The 20,418-nt window shown below is 45.4% G+C and overlaps 1 protein-coding gene across 1 annotated transcript in view; it reads right to left on the bottom strand.

Annotated features, from left to right (window-relative positions):
• Ank1 (ankyrin 1) overlaps window positions 1-20,418 on the bottom strand; it is a 123,184-nt gene that overhangs the window by 58,697 nt on the left and 44,069 nt on the right. The window contains exons 3-10 of the mRNA XM_071610181.1: window positions 11,385-11,483; window positions 7,262-7,360; window positions 6,538-6,636; window positions 4,920-5,105; window positions 3,738-3,836; window positions 3,134-3,232; window positions 2,741-2,839; window positions 1,137-1,334 (exon numbers count right to left, since the gene is read on the bottom strand). Coding sequence (XP_071466282.1) covers window positions 1,137-1,334; window positions 2,741-2,839; window positions 3,134-3,232; window positions 3,738-3,836; window positions 4,920-5,105; window positions 6,538-6,636; window positions 7,262-7,360; window positions 11,385-11,483 — 978 coding nt within the window. The remainder of the gene's footprint in view (window positions 1-1,136; window positions 1,335-2,740; window positions 2,840-3,133; window positions 3,233-3,737; window positions 3,837-4,919; window positions 5,106-6,537; window positions 6,637-7,261; window positions 7,361-11,384; window positions 11,484-20,418) is intronic.

Here is a 20,418-nt window from a genome sequence, read left to right as displayed (position 1 = left end):
AGGGCAGTGGTTCTCAAACTAGGGGAAGGGGTGGGAAGAGGAGAGGGGTTTTCACTCTTTCTCTACATGTGGCCATGTCCAGAGACACTTTTTTTTTTTTTTTTTTGGTACTGGGGATTGAACTCAGGGGCACTCAACCACTGAGCAACATCCTCAGCCCTATTTTTGTATTTTATTTAGAGACAGGGTCTCACTGAGTTGCTTAGTGCCTTGCTTTTGCTGAGGCTGGCTTTGAACTCCCGATCCTCCTGCCTCAGCCTCCTGAGCCACTGAGATTACAGTGCGCCAACCACGCCCGGCTCTGGGGACACTTTTGATTTTCATAACTAGGGGAGGAGAGCTGTTGCTACCTAATGGGTTGAGGCCAGGGATGATGCTGATCATCCTACAATGCTCAGAACCACAAACATCAACTCCAAATGTCAATAGTCCAAGATTGAGAAGCCTCCAGTACCCCAGTGCATGGCTGAGGTCAATGCTTAATGAAAGCATTTTCAAATGAATGAATGAGCCATCCTCTGCTGCCCTTGAAAGATGCCTTGCCCCACTCAGTTCTCCTCCTCTGGGAATGGACAGGAGGCAGAAGGAGATAATGGGTTATAGCCCCACTAGTTTCCTGGACCAACCTGGGAACCCTTGACCTAGGGAGGAGAGAGAAAAACCATGGCCACAGGAGGAATCTGCTTTAGGCCTAAACTCATGCCTGTAGCAGTGTCATGTTAAGCTCCTCTGCAGAAGAAGATTACTCAGCTCAGGCCACTGCTGCCATTGCTGGGAAAGCCCGGCAGTCTCTGAGACTTCATTGTTCTTCAGCCTGGGCTTGGTTGGAGCTGAAGTGGTTCCTCAACCCATGTGTACACCATGAATGCTGCTTCTGGAGTCAGGACTCCTGGGCACAAACCCACCCTGGACCACAGCCCGCTACAGGGGCTGTGCTAACTGAGTGCAGGAGTGAAGGATGAGCACACACCAAGTGCACTTGTCTCCCAGGCTTTAGCAGCCACCCACACTGCACAGGCCCTGAATCTTAGGATCCTCTCAAGGCACCTGCTCTGGTCCTGCCCAGGTCAGGCTCTGGTTCTACCTCCCTCTGTCCTTGTCCCCTCCAGCACCTTCTTTAATAGCTGCCCACTCACCAGGGCTCTGGAGTTTGGTTTGGCTCCTTTATCCAAAAGGACCTTGGCCACCCTGTGATGGCCACAGTGGGCTGCGACATGGAGTGGGGTCAGGTGGTCCAGGGTGATGTCGTCTATCTCTGCATTGTATTGCAATAGAAGTCGGACACAGTCGAGGTGGTCTCCCTGAGCCGCCATGTGAATTGGGGACAAGCCATTCTGGGTAAAGAAAACAACACAAACAATTGCAAGGCTTTCTGGGAATGGAACACGGAAATTCAGGACAATGATACCAACATCACTTCCCTTTTCTGGCCTATGTGATGCTTTGAAGTGAGTCCTGAGTGAGCTTGGTTCAATCAGGCCTCCCTGCTCCTGCTGGCCTCCAGCTACATTCTCCTTTCCACCCAAATACTCCAAGCCATTACCAGTTAGGCCCACCTTTTCCACAAACCCTTCCCTGACCACCCTGGACCCCTGTGGGCTTTCCTGATCTGTGCCATTCACTTAGACCTTATTCTCATATTTGTCAAATCATGGTTAACTTTTCAGATGTGTGTATTACTTCTCCTTACAAGCATCTTAAGATCAGTGGCTCTATCTAATGCTTCTTTCTCTTCCTCCCTCCTTCCTTTCTTTACATACACTGGGTTGGAATTCAGGGCCTTGCACCTGCTAGGCAAGCATTCTACCACTGAGCTATATCCCAGTCTTATTCTAAATTTTATTTTGAGAGGGTCTCAACAAGTTGCTCAGGTTGGCCTTAAACTTGCAGTCCTCCTGCCTCAAACAACGACAGGCTGCACCATGGCACCCAGCTCTAATGTTTCTTAAATGCCTCACAGTGCCAAATAAATGTGTGTATCATACTTAGTGGTCCTTAATTAATGTGGTTTTCAGTGAATAAAGTGACAAAGTAGAACTGGATCTGGATCCTTCTGTTCCTGGCTCCTGACAAATGCACTTCAGTGGTTGAGTAGGGGCCTGGTTTTCTACTTTGACACATCTTCTAAATTCACCCCAAGGAACAGGGCAGAAGGCCTGGAGGAGGTAGAGGCAGAACTTCCCTCCTGGAAGACTCAAGTCCTCACATTAGAAACTAGAGATGGACCTTTGCTCTGGCCTCTAATGGAGCTTGAGAAGGACAGTTTCATTTTCTTTTTAAAACTTCACTCCCATTTGCCCTAGGCTCTGAAGACTTCTAAAAGTCTTAGTTTCTATTGCTTCTGGAGCTAGGATCAAAGAGATAGGGATTGATTTAGAGTCTGTGGGCCAGATCTGGCCTGCAGATTTACCTAGCTTTGTAAACAAAGTTTTGTTGGAACATGGCCACTAGTTTGCCCATGTTTACTTTTTCATTCCATTGGCAGTTTAATCATTGCAACAGAGACTGAAGCCTGTAAAGCCTAAATATTTACTACCTGGTCCTTTAGATAAAATGTTTTCAATCCTTGATCCAGAATAATTAGAACTTCCTATGTGACAGGTGTTGCAATAAATGTCACACACACTATTGCATTCAGTTGTATTGACATCTCTCTTTTACAGAAATGGGATTTGATCCCAGGTCTGTCTGATCTGGATCCCTGCCTGGAAGATTCCCCCAACAGGAAGGAGGTACACACCTTGGTTTTGGCTTGGATGGGTGCCCCGTGGTCCAACAGGATCTCTGAGATTCGCACGTGCCCATTTCGAGCTGCACAGTGGAGAGGTGTCAATTCATCCTTTAAAAGACAGAGTGAAAAACAGAAAGCCCAAAAGGCACCCATCAGAGGCCATTTGGAGAGAAGACTGCCTGCAGCATTGTTCTCAGCTGCAGAAGTGCTGATGTTTCCTTTGGGGCTAGTTTGACTCCAGCTTATGATCTTCTCCCGCTGCACCAGGCAGACATGGCAAGATGCCCTGGGAGGCGAGTGGTGTGTCACTAACGGGGTCACCAGGAGCTTACCTCTCCAGGTGAGGCTCTCGAGGGCAGACCCCCCTCCCCTGACCTGGCCATGAAGGTTGCTGGCACCCACCTTGGTCCTTGTTTCTATCTGGGCTCCCCGGTCTAGCAGGAGTCGCACCATGATCACGTTCCCCCTGCGGGAGGCGATGTGCAGTGGTGTGATACCGTTCTGGAGGGGAAGAAGCAGGGTACAGTCAGGAATAGGCATCCTCTTGAATGTGGCTGGGTGCACCCCGCTCCCCAGCGCCCCAGCCCTGCAACTGCTACAGCACTGTAGCCATTTTAAACCTACTGTTAGGGCATTTCTCACTGAAGAAAGGTTTTAAAACCTGAGAGGACCTATTTACACTGTTGTTGGCCAAGCCATGTCCCCCAGAGTCACCCTAACAGACAGAAAGCAAGCTGACTATTTGAAAACTGGCCCCTGCCTCTATGTTTCCCATGTTAAGAATGACCAAATGTGGTTTAGAGTTTCTCAAGACAAAACAGGCAGAAAATGAGGGATGGCTGTTTAGGAACCTGTCAGCAAGCAAGGGGTCTTGATAGACACTGCTGTTTCACCCCTAGGCATTTCTGCAGCATGGATGAATTCCATGGTGTCAGGGCAAGAGGCAGGGACACCCAGATTCTAGAAACCCCCAGACTCCCAGACAGCCATGCAGAAGATAGGTTACCTGTGGCGTGAAGTTGACACTGGCTCCCCTGTTGAGGAGTAACTGGGCCACATTGAGGTTCTCGTAGTGAGCTGCGATGTGGAGGGGGGTAAATCCCGTCTGGGGTACAACAGAGGGGTAGAAAACCTGTCATGTGTCTTCCCAAGAGAGGAGAGAAAACCTGGCATCTCTAACCAAGAATCAGTCTGGGGATCCGGGAAAAGTTGGTAGATCCAGAGGACCTAATACATGAAGCAGATTTTGATGGATGGTCGCATCGCAGAATGGGTCAAGGGACATCCTGTAGCTTGTTGTATTAAAAAAACAGGCACCTGAGTGACCAGTCTCTGCTTTGTGCCCATGGACAAGCCATAGACTAGGATTGCCTCAAACTCTGTAGGGCCACTCATCGGAAAGATTACTTAGGAGGAGATTTTAATTCATGGATGGCAAGTGTTATGGGGGTCCTTGATCTTAATTCTAGGGATAGTTTCAGCTTCCTAAAATAGTCTGATGACTCATTTGCTTGACCAAAGGCAGACCTCTGGCCCCTTGGTGGGTCCATTGTTGCCACCCTGTCTTATAACCTCAGACACATCTATCCCTTGTCAGCTGTTTTGGAGACAAAACCCAGTGGCCATGGGTTAGAGTGGAGTGGGGTGAGGGGGCCATGTGAACAATTCAGCCCAAATCCACTCCCACTGAAAGAAAACAGAGTCTAAATGTTCAGACAGTGGATCCAACAGTGTAGATGACTGATTAACAAATGAGGCCCCTGGGGAAACCCCTCTTTCCACACTCCAGCCCCCCAAGACTGGGACACCTCCTCCCTCTAGCAGGGGGCAGCTGGGGTAAAAAAAAAGGGGGGGAAGAAAAGCCCAGAATGCCACTCCTGGACCCCGCTTCACTCTGGATGGAGACTCATCCCACCCCACCTGAACGTTCCCTGCTCCCTGCTAAGAACATTTTTCTCTGTATTCATGGGGTAGGGGGGCACCTAAAGCGGAGCTGTCTACTGGCTCCTGTCTGTGTTGTTACTGGGAACCTGATGGCACTGTGGAGCTGGTGCCCAGTGTGACAGGTGGTCCGTCTAGGGCCTGGCTCATTCTTGGGAAATGGTTGGGTGTTTGTGGTGACTCTATCACATAGGCCTCCATGGTTGTGGCCTGGTGTCCCCCGGGTGCTCCTCCTGGCCACCCTCACCTTGGAAAGGACATCTGGGTTGGGGTCATTCTGCAGAAGCACCGCAGCTGTCCGTGTGTCATCGTTGCGGGCTGCGATGTGCAGGGCCGGGAGGCGCACTTTCCCTTTCGTCCCATAGTTGATGAGGTGTGCCACCACATTCTCATGGCCCTGCTGCAGAGCCACGGCTAGAGGAGTGAAGCCATCCTGGCCAGAGGAGAGGAAAGATGGATTTACTCCGACTGTTATGGTTTGGATACGTGATGTCCTTCGAAAGCTTACATGTGAGACGATGCAAAAACATTCAGAGGTGAAACAATTAGGTTATGAGAGGTGAAACACAATCAATGGTTTAATTCACTGGTATGGATTAGCTGGGTGGCAACTATAGGCAGGTAGAGTGTGGCTGGAGGAGGTGGGTCACTGGGAGTGTGTCTTTGGGGTTTATATTTTGTCCCTCGTGAACACAGCTCTCTCTGCTTCCAGATTGCCACGTCCTGAGCTGCTTTCTTCCTCCACACTTTTCTGCCATCGTGTTCTGCCTCATCTGGGCCCTCAGCAATGGAACTGGCTATGTGTGGACTGAGATCTCTCTGAAAGTGTGAGCCCCAAACAAACTTCTTCTCCTCTAATTGTTCTTGTCAGGTCTTTTAGTTACAGCAACAAAAAAGCTGAGTAAAACACTGACTATTGGACACTTGCTGTCCTCAAGATGGGACACATACTCTTGCCTCAGGGCTTTTGTTCCTGATGGGTCCCAGCCTGAAATGACCTTCCTCTGATGTGCTGCTTTTCAAAGCTCTCTTTATCCTCCAAGCTTAGCTTTTAAATGCCACCTATCTCCTCCCTAAAGATTTTCTTGTACCACTTCCTTGCTCTGCAGCCTCACAGGGCCTGTGGTAATCATTTTTAAGCATTTACTTAATTTTCCTTTATCATTTGTTTCTAGCCTCACTGTGTGCTATGAGACATTTTACTGCTTTTGATTCTTTACCTACCCTCCCTCTCAGCCCATCCATCCGTGCCAGAATCATGCCTTGAACATGGCAGAATATTACTGAATACCTACCATATGCTAGAAACCAAGGCAGGCCCTGAGCATTTAATGTGAATTACTAATATTGATTCCTTTGGCTGCATACTGAGGGGAACAGGATCCCGTGAAGTGCTGAGGCAGGATACGGCAAAGTCATTGAGTCAAGAGTCAAGAACAGCCTCGGCTCCAGTTAATCCAACTACTAACCTCAGGATCAGAGCTAAAGTGACTTGTTCAAGGGTGTACCATGGGTTCATGACAAGAGCCTTTCTCGGGTAGGCAGACTCGTCAATCAGACATTCACACACCAGCCCCACCCACTAGCCCTCAGCGTTGGATATCAGCAGGATGACATCTTCAAGTCTGATGTCATTTCTTTCATCTACGTCTGGGCATTGCTCAAGACCCATGACTTTGTCTCTTACTCCCTTGAAGAACCTCGGGACACTCAGGTGTGACATGAAGTGACATGAAGGTCAGGAACACTCAGTGACACTCTATGTCAGTTGAGATCTCAGATACAGTCAGGACCCATCCCAGGAAGATCCCATATCATATGCCCAGGGCACTCTGGTGATGAGGGCGTTTTCCCAAAGTACTTACTTCTGTGGCTACATTCTGATTAGCTCCATTTTCCAGTAAAAACTTTACCACTTCCAAATGATTTTCTTGTGCTGCCATGTACAGGGGAGTAAAGCCTTTCTGCAAGCCAAAAGAAGAGGCCATTAGAACTCACCTGCAATGAGGAGAGAGGCAGACGCAGGCAGAAAACCCTCGAAAAGAGAGGACAGCTCTCTCTTCATCTCATTTTCACACATCCCCCAGGGAGATACCCCCCGTCTGTGAAGACTCACTGTCTCTTTGAAACAGCATAATGAGTTATTACCAAAGGCCGCAAGGTGGGGATGACTCTCCAGGAAGTTTGGGTCTTGCCCCTCACCACTGTCAGTCTGCCCCACTGGATCACATGTACCCCTTCCATTTCTACTCCTTTCCTTGTTAACCCCCAAGCCTCATCCCCTTCCCCCTCCACACACAGTTTCTCTCCCTAAATGAACCATGACTAAATATTATTAATCAGTTGGTTTACTGGATAGTGATGGGCCTGCAATGCTTAGAATATGTAGTCTAATCATGAAAAAAATAATAAAGAATGCACGCATCCCTGCTTGGATACAAGTTGCTAATAAATCTAGGCTCGGCTACAATGTGTGTGTGTGTGTGTGTGTGTGTGTGTGTGTATGTATGTATTCTCTTGATGCAATAGCTTATGTGTCCACTGTGTAATAGAAAAGAGGAGTGATCTGGGACTAGAGAAAGCCATTACCTGTGACTGAGCATTGACATTGGCGCCATAGTTGACCAGCTCCCGGACCACCTCATCCTGACCTGCGAGGGCAGCGATGTGCAGAGCTGTGTTTCCTTTCTGAAATGCACGGAGGGAGGGACAGAGTAGGGTTTGCACTGGACTTGCATAAATGACTATCATAGGTAGCTAAACACGAGTGCTGAGGTCTAGTGGCCTTCTCTTGGGTCAAAAGAGGTAGAAAATGCACATGTGTGTGCTTGGCCTGACATATATCTTAAAATAGTATTGTAGACACCAGGAGAAAAATTCTTCTTGCATTTTTTTAATAAAAAATTATGCTGACAGTACACACACACACACAATGTAACTTCTCAACAGCTAATCTTGCTGCACACAGGCACAGCGCCTTGTCACTGGCTGACAGTGCCCCTTGGCACACACACCATGAGATCCGCAAGCAAACTGGCCTGTGTGGTGTGCTTCCACTACGTCTGGGAGCTCTGGAGAAAGGGAGGCAGCAGATTCCCTGGCTTGATACCCTCAATGCTGTTAAAGGGACACCCACAAACCAAAAGCTGGTCTGAAGGGGACAAAGGTGATGAGAGGATAAGAACATAAGAAAATATTAAAAAAAAAAAAAGGAAAGGGTAAAATGCACTCTATAGTGTATGTAGGGAAGAAAAGAAAAATATGAAAATAAATGGGGGGGTGCCTTCGTAGAATAAAATCTGGCAAAGGAAAATGCAAAGAGAATATTTAAGATATTATTAAGTAAAACTTAATGACAAAGTTCTCACCAAACAAGAGAGGAGGGAAAGCCAAAAAGAAAAAACCCTAAGATAAAATAAGGCATACAAGTGTCTTAAACCTCTTAAAAGATAAGAACCAGTAGCAGAAGGAAACGAGGCAGGTTGCCAGGATGTGAGTTTAACGTTCAGGTTTTCTGGTCTGTGGCTATCCTGGATACTGAACCACGGTTCACAGAGGAAGTGCAGGACCAGCTGTGTCCATCTGTGTCTAGCATGCTGAGGTTCCCTGGCCGGCCAACCCTTCTGCCAGGTTCCTCCTGACTCCCAGGAGTCTTGGGCCCAAAAGCTACCAATGTCTCCCCAAGGGATCCTCTGCATGTCATGCACTGGCACCCCTGTTCAGGGACATTCTGGGGGACAGGCTCCAGTCAGCATGTCTGTCAAGTCAAGTGGAGAAAGCAGGACTACAGCCAGACCTATCTGTCTCTGTGATACTTAAGTAGCAGAAATGATAAACAACCTATTTTTTTACAGTTCATCTGGCCCTTTGTATCCCCGGTTCTGTAGCCACAGATTCCACCAACCTTACATTGAAAATATTAGGGAAAAAATGCATTTGTACCGAATATGTGCAGACTTTTCTTGTCATTATTCCCTATACAATACAGTATAACAACTCCTTACCTAGCATTTACATTGTATTAGGTATTACAGAGGAGATGTGAAGTCTGTGCGAGGATGTGCTTAGGTTATGGGCAAATACTATACCATTCCATGTCAGAGACTTGAGCCTCCATAGATTTTTTGGTGTCTGTGGGAGTCCTGGAATCTGGATACTGAGGGACGACTGCATAAAGTTTTTAAACTAAACTCCATAATCATGTACTAATCCACTTCTGAAAATAAGAACTGATGAGAACCAGGACTTCAAACCCAGTCCTTGCACTGCAGCCACCTGTCACCTGCAGGCAAAGCTTCCTCACTGAGGTGGGCTTGAGCAGCTCAGGACCCAGCTCCACAGACACATAACCACTGTTGTCCAAGTGTCCCCAGGTAGGTCCCCTGTGGGGACCTGGGAGCTGGAAGTTCAGATCTCCATTTCTTGTGCTTTATTTAAGATCAAAGTTTGCATCAGGCAGGAGATTTTTTGTTTGTTTGTTGCCTCCCAAAGTCCCATTTGATAAGCAGAAGGATTCTTTCTCCAGGATCCAGCAGGGAATAAATGCCAGAAGCGAATGTATAGATGCTAATTAATAATTTTTCATAGAAGTCCAAGGAGGTTATGTTAAAGGTTTTGGCACTTGGGTCCTTTTCATTTGCTGTACTAAATGAAACAGGGCTGCTGGCACCAGGAACTTTTCTAGAAACCAGGACTCAGAGCTCCAAGTGGAGCATCCCTGCCTCCCGTGAAGAAGGACGTATGTTGTATCCCTTCATTACTGAGAACCCATGTGTCAGGCTCTGGGCCAGGCAGGGTAGAAACACAGAGGTTACTGAGACTCAGGTTCTCTGTCCTGAAGAGGCAGACCTCAAATGTTTCTTTCCATCTGCTCTTTCCTGCCTGAAATCTGAGGGTAGCAGAACTTTCTTTCTACCCACGAGGAAGAGAAGCTAATCAGCTGTGGAACCTGGCTGTGGGTCTTGGTTCATGCCGTGTGGGCGGAGGGCAGCGTTGATAAGGAATAACACCAAAGGGAAGTTCCTGGGAAATGGGACCCCTTCCATCCCATCTGCACACACGCACACACACACACACACACACACACACACTCAAGAAGGCCTCTGGCCCTGGGCTGTGGGAGGCAGGAGGAAGGAGGTTGCCATCCTCTACATTCTCCCTCAGCATGAAAGAATATGACCGTGAAGGCGCAGGAAAAATTATTTAGTTCTATTTTGATCCACAAATATCTAATTTCTCCATTTTCAGGGACGCATAGAGCTCATAGAGGGGAGGATGGTTGAAACAGTGCTGAGTGAATTCAAGTGGACGGAGAGACAGAAACACAGTGAGGGAGAAGGCTTTTGTCCGTGGAGATGAAAGCTTTCTCGGTTCATTAATAGCTAAGGTGCTGAGCTCTGGCCTCTAAGAGGTGGAGATGGGAGGGTGGGGAAGCAGTGCATTTGCTTTATGCTTTTGAATTTCTAAGCATAGCTTAGGAGTCTAGATTGGTTTTGGCTTCTTGCTTATTTTTTTTTTAAATCTTTCTCAGGCTTGGGAGATCCATTACAATTCCTCAATCTGTTACGAGTCTTCCTTAGCCCACGGTTTGAGTTTTACCATTTTTTTTCCTCCTCCCTCTGCATGGCATTCCAAAACCATGCTGGCTCATAAAATTTCTATAAATAAAAGAGACATACCAAGTGTTCATTGCAAAATAACAATCAAAGGGGGGAATTTGGAAAGAGCAAAAGTGCTGAAGCATAATGTTTTCACAGCTCTTGGGGAAATGCCAGGGAAGAGCGGCTGCCCCGGCCCACACAGAGCTGGTCAGATGGTACACTGCTTGCAGCCAGGTATGTGAGAGCATCAAACAAACAAACAAATAAATAAAAATAATAATAATTACATCCCTTCATACTTTTAAGAGCAGGGTGGAGACAATTGCCACTTGTCCTGAGGTTACCAAAAAAATACCCATATATAGTCAGAAAGAGCAACTCAGTTTATTTTATCAGAGAGATCCTTTCACATTGGGAAGATGACATGAAAATTACAGAATTTTACCTTGAGATCTGATTCTACTTTCATAATATTTTGGTAGTTCACGTCATACCCATAAATTATATCTGTTCTCTACATATTGTTCTTCTGTGTTCTCTGCTTGAGAGGCAGCAAAATGTGTGCTGCACAGAGCAGAAACTGAGGCTGTGTATGAGAGCCCATCTAATAAATAACAAATGGGAAATGAGCTGGGGAGAAAACTCAAGCATAAAACATGAGAAAGTAGGGAGAGAAGAGAAAGGGGAATTGAGCAGATGGTACTTGAGCCAGTAAAAGGAGATTTTTTTTTTTTTTTAGTTTAGTTTTGGTTTTTCAAATACTGTCTATATCCTGCTTAATAAACAAGATGCCTGTATATAAGAAACAAAACTTATCTGGGGGGCTGAGGGTGTAGCTCAGTGGTAGAGCACATGCTTAGCATGCATCTAGATTCAATCTGATTCCCAGCATCATAAAAAAAGTAAAGGCCCACTGAATCTTTCTGGAAACAGGGTCCTGTGTTTTCAGGTGAACTCAGAGAACTGGAAAGTGATCAGGATAAGACAAATTCAGAAGTGCATTTAGGATTGTTTCATGAAGGGCTAGTTTCTAAGACAGTTTGGGACTATATTAAGAGACCAAGAGACTTGAATTTTTTATGACAAGTGCCCCCACTCCCCATGAGACATACCTTGGTTGTCGTTTCTAGAATGATTTCTTTGTGCAGAAGTTCAACCACCATTTTCACATGACCTTCTTTAGAGGCCAGATGCAAGCCATTCAACCCATTCTGAAAAGAGCAGAGAGGTAGGAGAGGTGGTTAGTGGGAATGTATATTCTCTACCCTGGAAAAAGGCCCCACTCCAGTCATGAGGTATATGAAGGAGTAGCAGGACAGAACTGGAGGAACACAGAGCAGAAATGCCCAGACTCCCTTAGTACCTCTTGTGTAGGAGTATCAGGAGCAGGAGAGCAAAGAATGAATGACCACCACTCCCCAGACAGAAACTGAGTTTTGTAAAGTTCTCCCCAAATCAATGGCAGAAGCTTCAAAATAAGATTACTGGCAGTCTTTAGGCATTGGTATGTTTTAGAAGTGCTCCCCGAATACCTATGTGTCAAAGGCTTCTCTGACAGCCTGTGGTGCTATTGGGAGGTGGTAGAAACTTTAATAAGAGGTGGGGCTAGTGGAAAAAGGTTAGGTCACTGGAGGCGTGTCCTTGAAGGGGATATTGGGATACAGGTCTCTTCCTCTTTCTCTTTCACTTTCCAGCTGCCCAGAGATGAGCAATCCTCCTCTGCCATATGCTCACACCATGATGTATTGTGCTGCCACAGGCCCAAAGCAATAGGGCCAAGTGACATGGACTGAAACCTCTGAAACCATGAGCTAAAATAAACCTTTTCTTTTATTAAGTTGGTTTTTTTCAGGCATTTTGCACCGCGACAGAAGGCTGACAAACACAAGCAACCGGCTTAATGGAAATGGTTGATAGAGCGTCAGTTCCCTGGTGAATTTTCATAGCAGCAACCAGAAAAAACAAAGAGGTAATACCACTATGCATCAGTCAGCTTTGCATCACGGTAACTGAAAAACCTGACAAGAACAACTTACATGAGGAAAAGTATATTTTGGGCTCACAGATTCAGAGATCTCAGTCTATCATCAAGTAATTCTATTCCTTGGGTCCAAGATGAGGTAGAATCCCATGGCGGAGGATAGCTGCTCAGCTCATGACAGCTGGGGAGCAGAGAGAGTGGGGTGAGGGAAAGAGATGAAGCAGCAGGGAAGATGAACCCTGCCAGGGCACACCTCCATGACCCCATCTCCTCCAGTCAAGTCCCGCATGCCTACAGTTAATCACCCAGTTCGTCCATTCCAAGTAGGATGGACTGATTAGAGCTCTCATAATCTAATCATTTTCCCTCTGAATATTCCTCCATCAACACCAGAGCTTTTTGGGGGGCACCTCATACCCAAACCATAATACGGTGTGTCCTCCACATTTGCAGAGACATGCTTGCATTACTAAGTGATCAACTTTGAAATAAGGTCTCATATGAAAACATGTATTGCCACCCACCTAGTTATACGACTTCCTTGATAGAAAAATTGGTATTAAAATAGCCCTTTTCACAATCTGCCATTTCAAATATGACCAAAAAAAGCCTGCTTGCTAGTTTAGTTGTAGGAAAAACAAAACAAAATACATTTTTCATGCCCAATCGTCAGCTCACAAAAGCAGACCTCTTGCTAACCAGTGAAAGTTCTATCCTGTCTTGTGGAGCTACCTCTGTGCTCCAGGGAAAGCAGCCTGGCTCAGGATGTATTCCTCACTCTCCTGCTTCCTGATCTTCTGATCCTTCTTTCACTTAAAGGTCTTGAAACTTTCTGGCAACAGCTGACATCAAAGAGTGCTACTGAGAGCCACAGATAATTCCCACAACACATTGGAATAAAATTTCAATTCCAGTGGATGAGTAGATCATGGCTGGGTACAGAAAATGATTTTAGTCAGTGAGCAATCTCCATCCCCTGCTTTTATTTTGTTTTGCTCCTCGCCTCCTCCTTCCCTGCCAATAATTCTCCTCTCCCCTCCCACTCCTTCCCGGCTTCCGTTTTGATCAATTTTGTTCTAGCACCTTCCTTTCCCGGGGATACCCCTGAGTCACTGCAAACTTTCAGTTAATAAAAACACGTCCACCAACACAATGGGGGCTTGGTTCCTAAGAGTGTGATGTGAGGGATCTCTGACTCACTGTCTCTGGACATTTCTGTAGTGTCACCTGAATTTCTTAAGTCCCACTCCACTTGGGACAGGGCATCATTTCCAGAGATTCCTGTTAAAGCAGAAATTTGCTACTTGGAGGTGGTTGGGCCTCAGTCCATTAATGGACTAGCCATATTGCTTTGTTTATCAGCCTAGGAAACGCTGTTGGGAATAAAGCCCTGATGGGAAAAGGGAAGGAGAACTAAATTGACTTCACGCAAGAGCCTTCGACTGGGGGCAAATTCAACAGGTGCCTAGCTGGGTGTGGTGGCACATGCCTGTAATCCCAGCTATTCATGAGGCCAATATAGGAGGATTGCAAGTTTGAGTCTGGGCTGGACAACTTAGTAAGACCCTGCCTTGACTTAAAAATAAAAATTAAAAAATGGCTGGGGGTATGTAGCTCAGTGGTAAAGCACCCTGGGTTCAATTCCCAGTACTGCAAAAACAAACAAAACCAAAAGCAATGACAACAAAACAGGTGCCTTGAGTGTCAGACAAGAGAGGAGGCTGCAAAGGGAACTTTACCTATGTCCTGTTTAGATCAGGTCTGACCGCACCTCGAGCAACCAGTGAGTGAGGATGGCCACATCTTCGCCCAGCAATACAACTGGTTTTCCCAGGATGTGTCTCTGTGTGTATGTGCACAGGTAGGTAGGTAGATGTGTGGGGCTGATGGGAGGGACCCTTCATTACACACTGCCTCGTAGAAATGCCCTTCAGTTGCCACTAGATTTCCTTCTCCCGCAGATTCTCTACACTATTCAAGGTAGGGTCCAAAGCTGTGTGAATTCCTCACACCCCAGTGTGAATGAGTTTATCAGATCAAAGATAGGTCAGAGCTAGTTTTCCTAACAAAGGGAGAGAGTGCTGGAAGGCAGGCAGCAGTTTGTTAGAACAGGAAGCTGGGGGAAATGAAAGAACACTGGACAGATGCTAACCCATCCTCTCAACTCAATTTGCAAGATACAGTTCACAGAAGAGCAATGTGTCAAGTGAGGGGTTCTCCTGAGGCCAAACCCCCTCATTTAGCCACTCCCTGCAACTCTGCCACTTGCAACTGTTTCCTGGGGTAGGGCTCATGAGAGGAGTTGCTCCTTATTAGAGCACAGCTCCCTCTGTGCGGTAGCCTCAAGCCTAGAAGGTTCCAGCACTGAAAGCAGGCACCCTGGGATTACATGGGAATTGGCGGTGGGGTGTGTGGATGCTGGAGCAGCTGCTGCAGTCTGCATACTGCAAGAGACAACTCTAGCTGGGGAAGCAGCCAGCGTAGCCTTGGTGCTGACGGCTGGAGTTTCAGTGCCTACTTGGGCAGCACAGACACAGTGATGGGCATTTGTTGGTCCTGAATGCCTTAAAACTGGAGAGTTGGCAAGCCAGGGAGAAAATACCTCATGTTTCCCCACTCTTTGGAGCCAGTGTCTAAATCTCAATCCAGAGGGATTCTAGATTCTGTCTGAGCAGAGACTATTAGAATCCCAAGGGATATCAGAGATCCATGAATTCTACCCTTTCATGCAGCTAAAGAAATTGAGGCACAGGACAGTCAAATGATTAGCTGAAGTCACATAGTCTTTCTAGGCACAGCCATATACAGAACTAGTCTGGGTTTTCCAGAGAGAAAGGGTTTGTTTTTTTCTCCCCCAGGAGCTAGTGTGCTCCCTTCTATCAGATGATGACAGCTTACCTTCCCTTTCTGAGCTATCAAGAAGCTTAGAGCAAACATTCAGTCATAGCAATCATCCCCATGGACCTGACTGAGATCTCTGCAATCCATCTCTAGGATTTTGTTCATTGCCCAGGTCCACGGAAAGCCCCTTTTCTTTCCTCCCTGGGTCATAAGCCTTCTCTTGGCAGACAGCGGCCATCTTCCACCCAAAAGGACCCATCTGATTGGGTCTGCATCTCTCCTAGTTTTACATACCCTCCATCCCAGATCCTGGTTCAATGATGTCTTTCTCCTTTATGACTCTTTCTTTATCTTTCTTACTTTATTTTTAACTTTTTTGTGTTCCACATAGTCTCCCTAAGTTACTTCCATGTCTCTTCCATGTGGTGATCTGAATCACCGTCCTTATCTGAGCCAGGAAGGTGGTTGGGCATGAGTCCATTAATGGACTACCTGGAACAGTTAACGAGGGTATCTAAGAAGGCCCAGGAATTTCATGCATAATAAAACTACTTCTGCAATAGGACCATAAGGATCATTTGTCTCAACCTCATTTATGGCCACTGCTCCACCTAACATTGAGACATTTACTCAATCCAGTTCAAAAAACACTTATCGAGAGCCTATTGTGCCTGACAGTGTGCTATAGATGAATAAAATACAATCATTTTCTCTTGAAGAATATGGCTTTGCGTGACAAACAGATGCATACAAAATAAATGCAGAATCATAAAAAAAAAAAGCTCCCCAAATGGCATGTGTAAGATTAGCAGTAACACAAAGGAGTAAGGAGCTCCTCTGTCAAGGAGGCCAGAGCTTCACCAAGGCTGTTTCAAGGCCCAGGAGCCGGCCTGGAAACAGTAGGGTTGCAAGTTTATGAACAACAGCAAGATGAGAAGCCATGTCTGATTTTAAAATCTAAACCCATGAGCTAATATTTTATAATCTATTCTCAGTGGTTCTCATCCAGTGCATCTGAATTTAACAGATGCACAAATATCAGACTCATAGTGGCAAGTTTTCAGCAGCAACAGGCCTCCTTAGGTAGATGACTGGTCAATAGACATAAGTTATCAACGTCCAGAAGCTGGAGTTGCTGAATGCCTAAAAACCGATTTTCCTGTATCACTGTCTTATTCAATGCATAACTACCCCACCCAGAGACCACTTCCTATATTCAAAAGAATGTTCACTGATAAATAGTACATTTAATGCTTTCTTTTTCTTAAACAGATTTTTTAAATTGCTGAAATGAGAAAGGGAAGAGTGCAAATTATGTGAAGCATTTGTTCTTAGCTATGACTATGGACAGAGATGAACTGTAATTTACCACCCCTTCAAAACCAGGAACCATATGTTTTATTTGAGTTAAGTCAAGTGTAAGTTGATTGCCAAAAGGAAAAGGCAGACTGCGGAATCTTGCCTTGCATCTTTTCAGCTACTCCATCCAACCCTCATAGCCATTTCTGATGCCAAATGGCAGGCAGGCTGTTGAAGGGGATTACAAGAAGGATAAATCACACGTTTCTCAAATAACAGGGCATAGAAGATAAGCAAAAATGAAGTGGAGAAATATGAGAGTATGTGCTTGGGCTAAATTAGAAGCTAGGGGGAGGCAATATCCACTGTGGCTGTTTTTCACCCACACAGGCTTCCCTGGGAGAAATCATTAGCTTGCTAGATTCTTCTTCCCAGGCTCCTCCTTCTGGGACTCCAATTGCACATGTGTTAGACCCTGGACTTTGTCTTGTAGCTCTCAGCTGCTCTTTTCTGTTTTTCTTTCCTCATTCTTTCTCCTTTTTTTTTTTTTTTTTGGTTTCAATCTGAACAATTTCTCTTGCCTTAACTTCAAGTTCTTTGATTTCTCTCCTCAGCTATGTCCAGTCCAGATGAACCTATTGAAGAAATTCTTCATCACTGAGAAAGAGGTTTTGTTTTGTTTCTTTACTTTCTAGGATTCCTTTTGACTTTCTTAGCATTTCCATCTCTCTGCTACAATTCTCTATCACCTCATGAATGTGATCCTCTTTCCCTACTAGATTCTGGAACATCTTAATCATAGTTACTTGAAAGTCCATCTGATAGTTCTAGCATCTTGGTCATCTCTGAGTCTAGTTCTGTTCATTGCTTTGTCTCTTGACAATGGCTTGTTGTTTTCTTTATCCCCCCCCCCTTACTTGTGTTTTATAATTTTTAACTGAATGCCAGATAGCATATGTAGAGGAGTATGAGAGATGAAAGTAAATAGGATTTACAGCTGAAGATGGACAGATTTCTTCATCTGTGACATTGTTAGAACAGGGTGGGAAGGGCGAATATCATTATTACCTTTGGCATATCACAACCTTCACATTCTTTTAGAAATAGGCTGCTGTTACACCCTGCGCTTTGCCAGAGGGGTTTCCTGTGTATCTGATTTCCTTCAGCTCTTAGCTTTCCCATATGCCTGTGCCTCAAATAGGATTTTTCCCATGCCCTTACCCCTCTCCGAACAGTTCTTCTTAGTATGAGGTATGCTCTTTCCTAATCTGGTGGCTGCAGGTTAGTTTTCTTTTGTCCTAGTTCAGCTTCAATCTTGGTAGGCTCTATGCACTGGACCTCAAAGGTATGGCTTAAAAAACAAAAACAAAAAAAGGGGGAGCATCCCTTCCTCTCTTCTCTGAAGCAACAAAACCTACCTTGTCTACATTGGTCTTAGGTGGGAATTTCTTGTGCAGCCTTGAGCAGAAACAAACCTCTGCTCGTTACTGATGAGGGATCCTGGGCCTATAATATAGTTCCTGGCCCTCCCTCAGGAGTACAGGGCCTTTGTTCTATGGTTCTTGTAGCAGCAATGGACCTTTGGCAGGAATTTTCCTATCTCTCCCCAAAAGCCAGGGTAGTCAGTTTTTATTCCTCCCTTAAGAGATTGGACTTTGGGGCCTGTTCTGAAAGCAGGAGGGTCTGTTTTTGCTGCACAGGACAGATGAGTCTTGGAAAGTGTGCAAAGCTTTGTGTCTGTTCCTCCCTCCACCTGGCCTCCACAGCCACCCATCACCCCCTGCATGCCTGAGTCTCTCTCTGGTCTCTGATACTTCTCATGAGCAGCCAGTGAAGGCCTGGGGTCAAAAGCCTGTTCCAGACACATTGGTCTACATGTGGTCTTTCAGAGTTTTCAAGGTTTTTTATGGTGCTCTCTTGCTCCTGTGCTCTGCCAAAGTCAAAATAATTTTTGGAATTAATTCCCAATTCTTTGGAATGCAGTTTACTTGGTTACCTTGCTACCTTAGTCCTCAGATGGGCTCAGGAAAAATCATAATCTGTATATTATGCAGATCTTTTTTTTTCTAGTTTGTAAGGTGGGAGCAATGATATTCCACATCCTATGTGCTCCCTATACAGTTAAGCCTCTGAAGCCACTTATCTCCACATGATCTTGTGCCACCTGGTCCTAAATTAGCAGACAACCCTTTTTGGGCTCCTTTTTATGGGGGGTGGGGTAAAAATATTCAAGGCAAGCACTCACACCCTGAGTCTTTCATCTGCTTTTGCTCTTTTTCAGGTAAAATGTCAATTTAGAGGATTCTTCTGAGAAGCAATCTGTCTGATGGGAGGGGAAGGAGATCTCAGCCAGGCTGTGTTTCTTTTAACATTTTTTAAGAAGAAGAAAAAGTCACATTCAGCCTGAATGATTTAATTCGAAGGTTTTTGTTTTTTTTTTTTTGCACCAACTGTGAGAAATTCCATTGGCAAAATATAAAATTCCAGACATTTGTTCTCAGTAAATTATTCCTCTGTTTAGCTCTTCTGATTGCCCCAATTACACTAACTGATTTCTAAATGTATGAATACAGTAGTCATGTCATAGGAACTTAACTCTTGTCCTGTCAAGGGCAGAGGAAGGGTTTCAAACCTCAGGACCTTGTTGTCCTGAGGTCCCACATCTCACTGAAGATTCAAGAACATCTCAAAAGCAGCTGCCTGCATTCTCATGAGAACACACAGCCCACAGTTTCTTTTCTCATGGTTGTTTTTTCCCCTGCCTCTGAGGAGCAGGCAGCCTCAAGCTATGTCCTGTGACCAAGAACCTCAAGGTCCACCCAGTCCTCCCACCTCACTTCTCCTAAAACTAAGTTTTTCAACCCCCTCACTCCTTTTCTTTGAGGTAAGCAGTGGGTTTGGGCCAACAAGCTAATATAGTATCTAGGAAGCATAATCTTCTCATTCACCAACATTTACTATCATGTTATTGGTCCAGCTCATGAGATTAGTTGCTTGCCATTTAGCCAGACACACAGGCAAGGGGACTCTGGTCAAGAAAGTTCTCAATGGGAAGGAAAGATCTGGCACCCTGAGAAGAACAGCTTCATAGCCATAGAAGAGAAGCCAAAGAGACTAAGGATATCAGAGTGGTGGAAGAGAAACTTCTAGATAAATTGATCTTGGGGTGACACTCCCTTTTACCCAAGTGGTCAGAAGCAGTCAGAAGATCTTTCCCATGACACAGAGGGCTCTATACCGAGGTTTCTGAATTTAATATCCTGTTTTCCTATTCAATCTGGATTCTCCATGAGAACCAGGAGTAATGAGCACTTCAAGTGAGCAGACTTTGGGGCTGGGGATGTGGCTCAAGCGGTAGCGCGCTCGCCTGGCATGCGTGCGGCCCGGGTTCCATCCTCAGCGCCACATACAAAGATGTTGTGTCTGCTGAAAACTAAAAATAAATAAATAAAGTGAGCAGACTTTGGTGTCTAATTACCATCCTTCACCAACAGGATCCAGAGTTCCTTGGAGAAATAGTTGATCCAGGCAGAATAGGCACAGGGAAAATACAAAATAAGCCTGGGACAACCATGCCAGAAAGTAAGGAAATACTTGAAGAATGATGAGGACATATCAAAGAACAAAACTCCCAATGTATTAAAAGAGCTCTTACTGCCCTAATTTAGAGTTGAACATTAAATAATGAGAGGATCAGGTTAAAATCCATTGAATGGGATCAGAATCCATGAATCCAAAGAGATATAAATAAAAGAGGAAATGATGATGAAAACAGAGAGTCACTCTTTGGAACCATCAGAGTGGTAGCTGATACAGGCCAAAGTCATTCAGGAATGGCCATGGCTGATGGCTGAAAGTCTAATAGGGAAAAGATACTGACATTATCATATCAGAATATTTCCCTCCCCCACGAAAATACAGATGAACTACCAGGGAAACATTGATGATTTTACAATAGAAAACTTTACCTAGTAATCAAGGTTAAACACCAACTTTACCTAGTAATCAAGGTTAAAATCTCCAGG

This window comes from Marmota flaviventris, chromosome 3 (assembly GCF_047511675.1).
Source record: "Marmota flaviventris isolate mMarFla1 chromosome 3, mMarFla1.hap1, whole genome shotgun sequence".
In the NCBI taxonomy this organism is placed as follows: Eukaryota; Metazoa; Chordata; class Mammalia; order Rodentia; family Sciuridae; genus Marmota; species Marmota flaviventris.
Note: the sequence above shows the minus strand (reverse complement) of the source record. Positions and strands in the feature narration are given on the sequence as shown.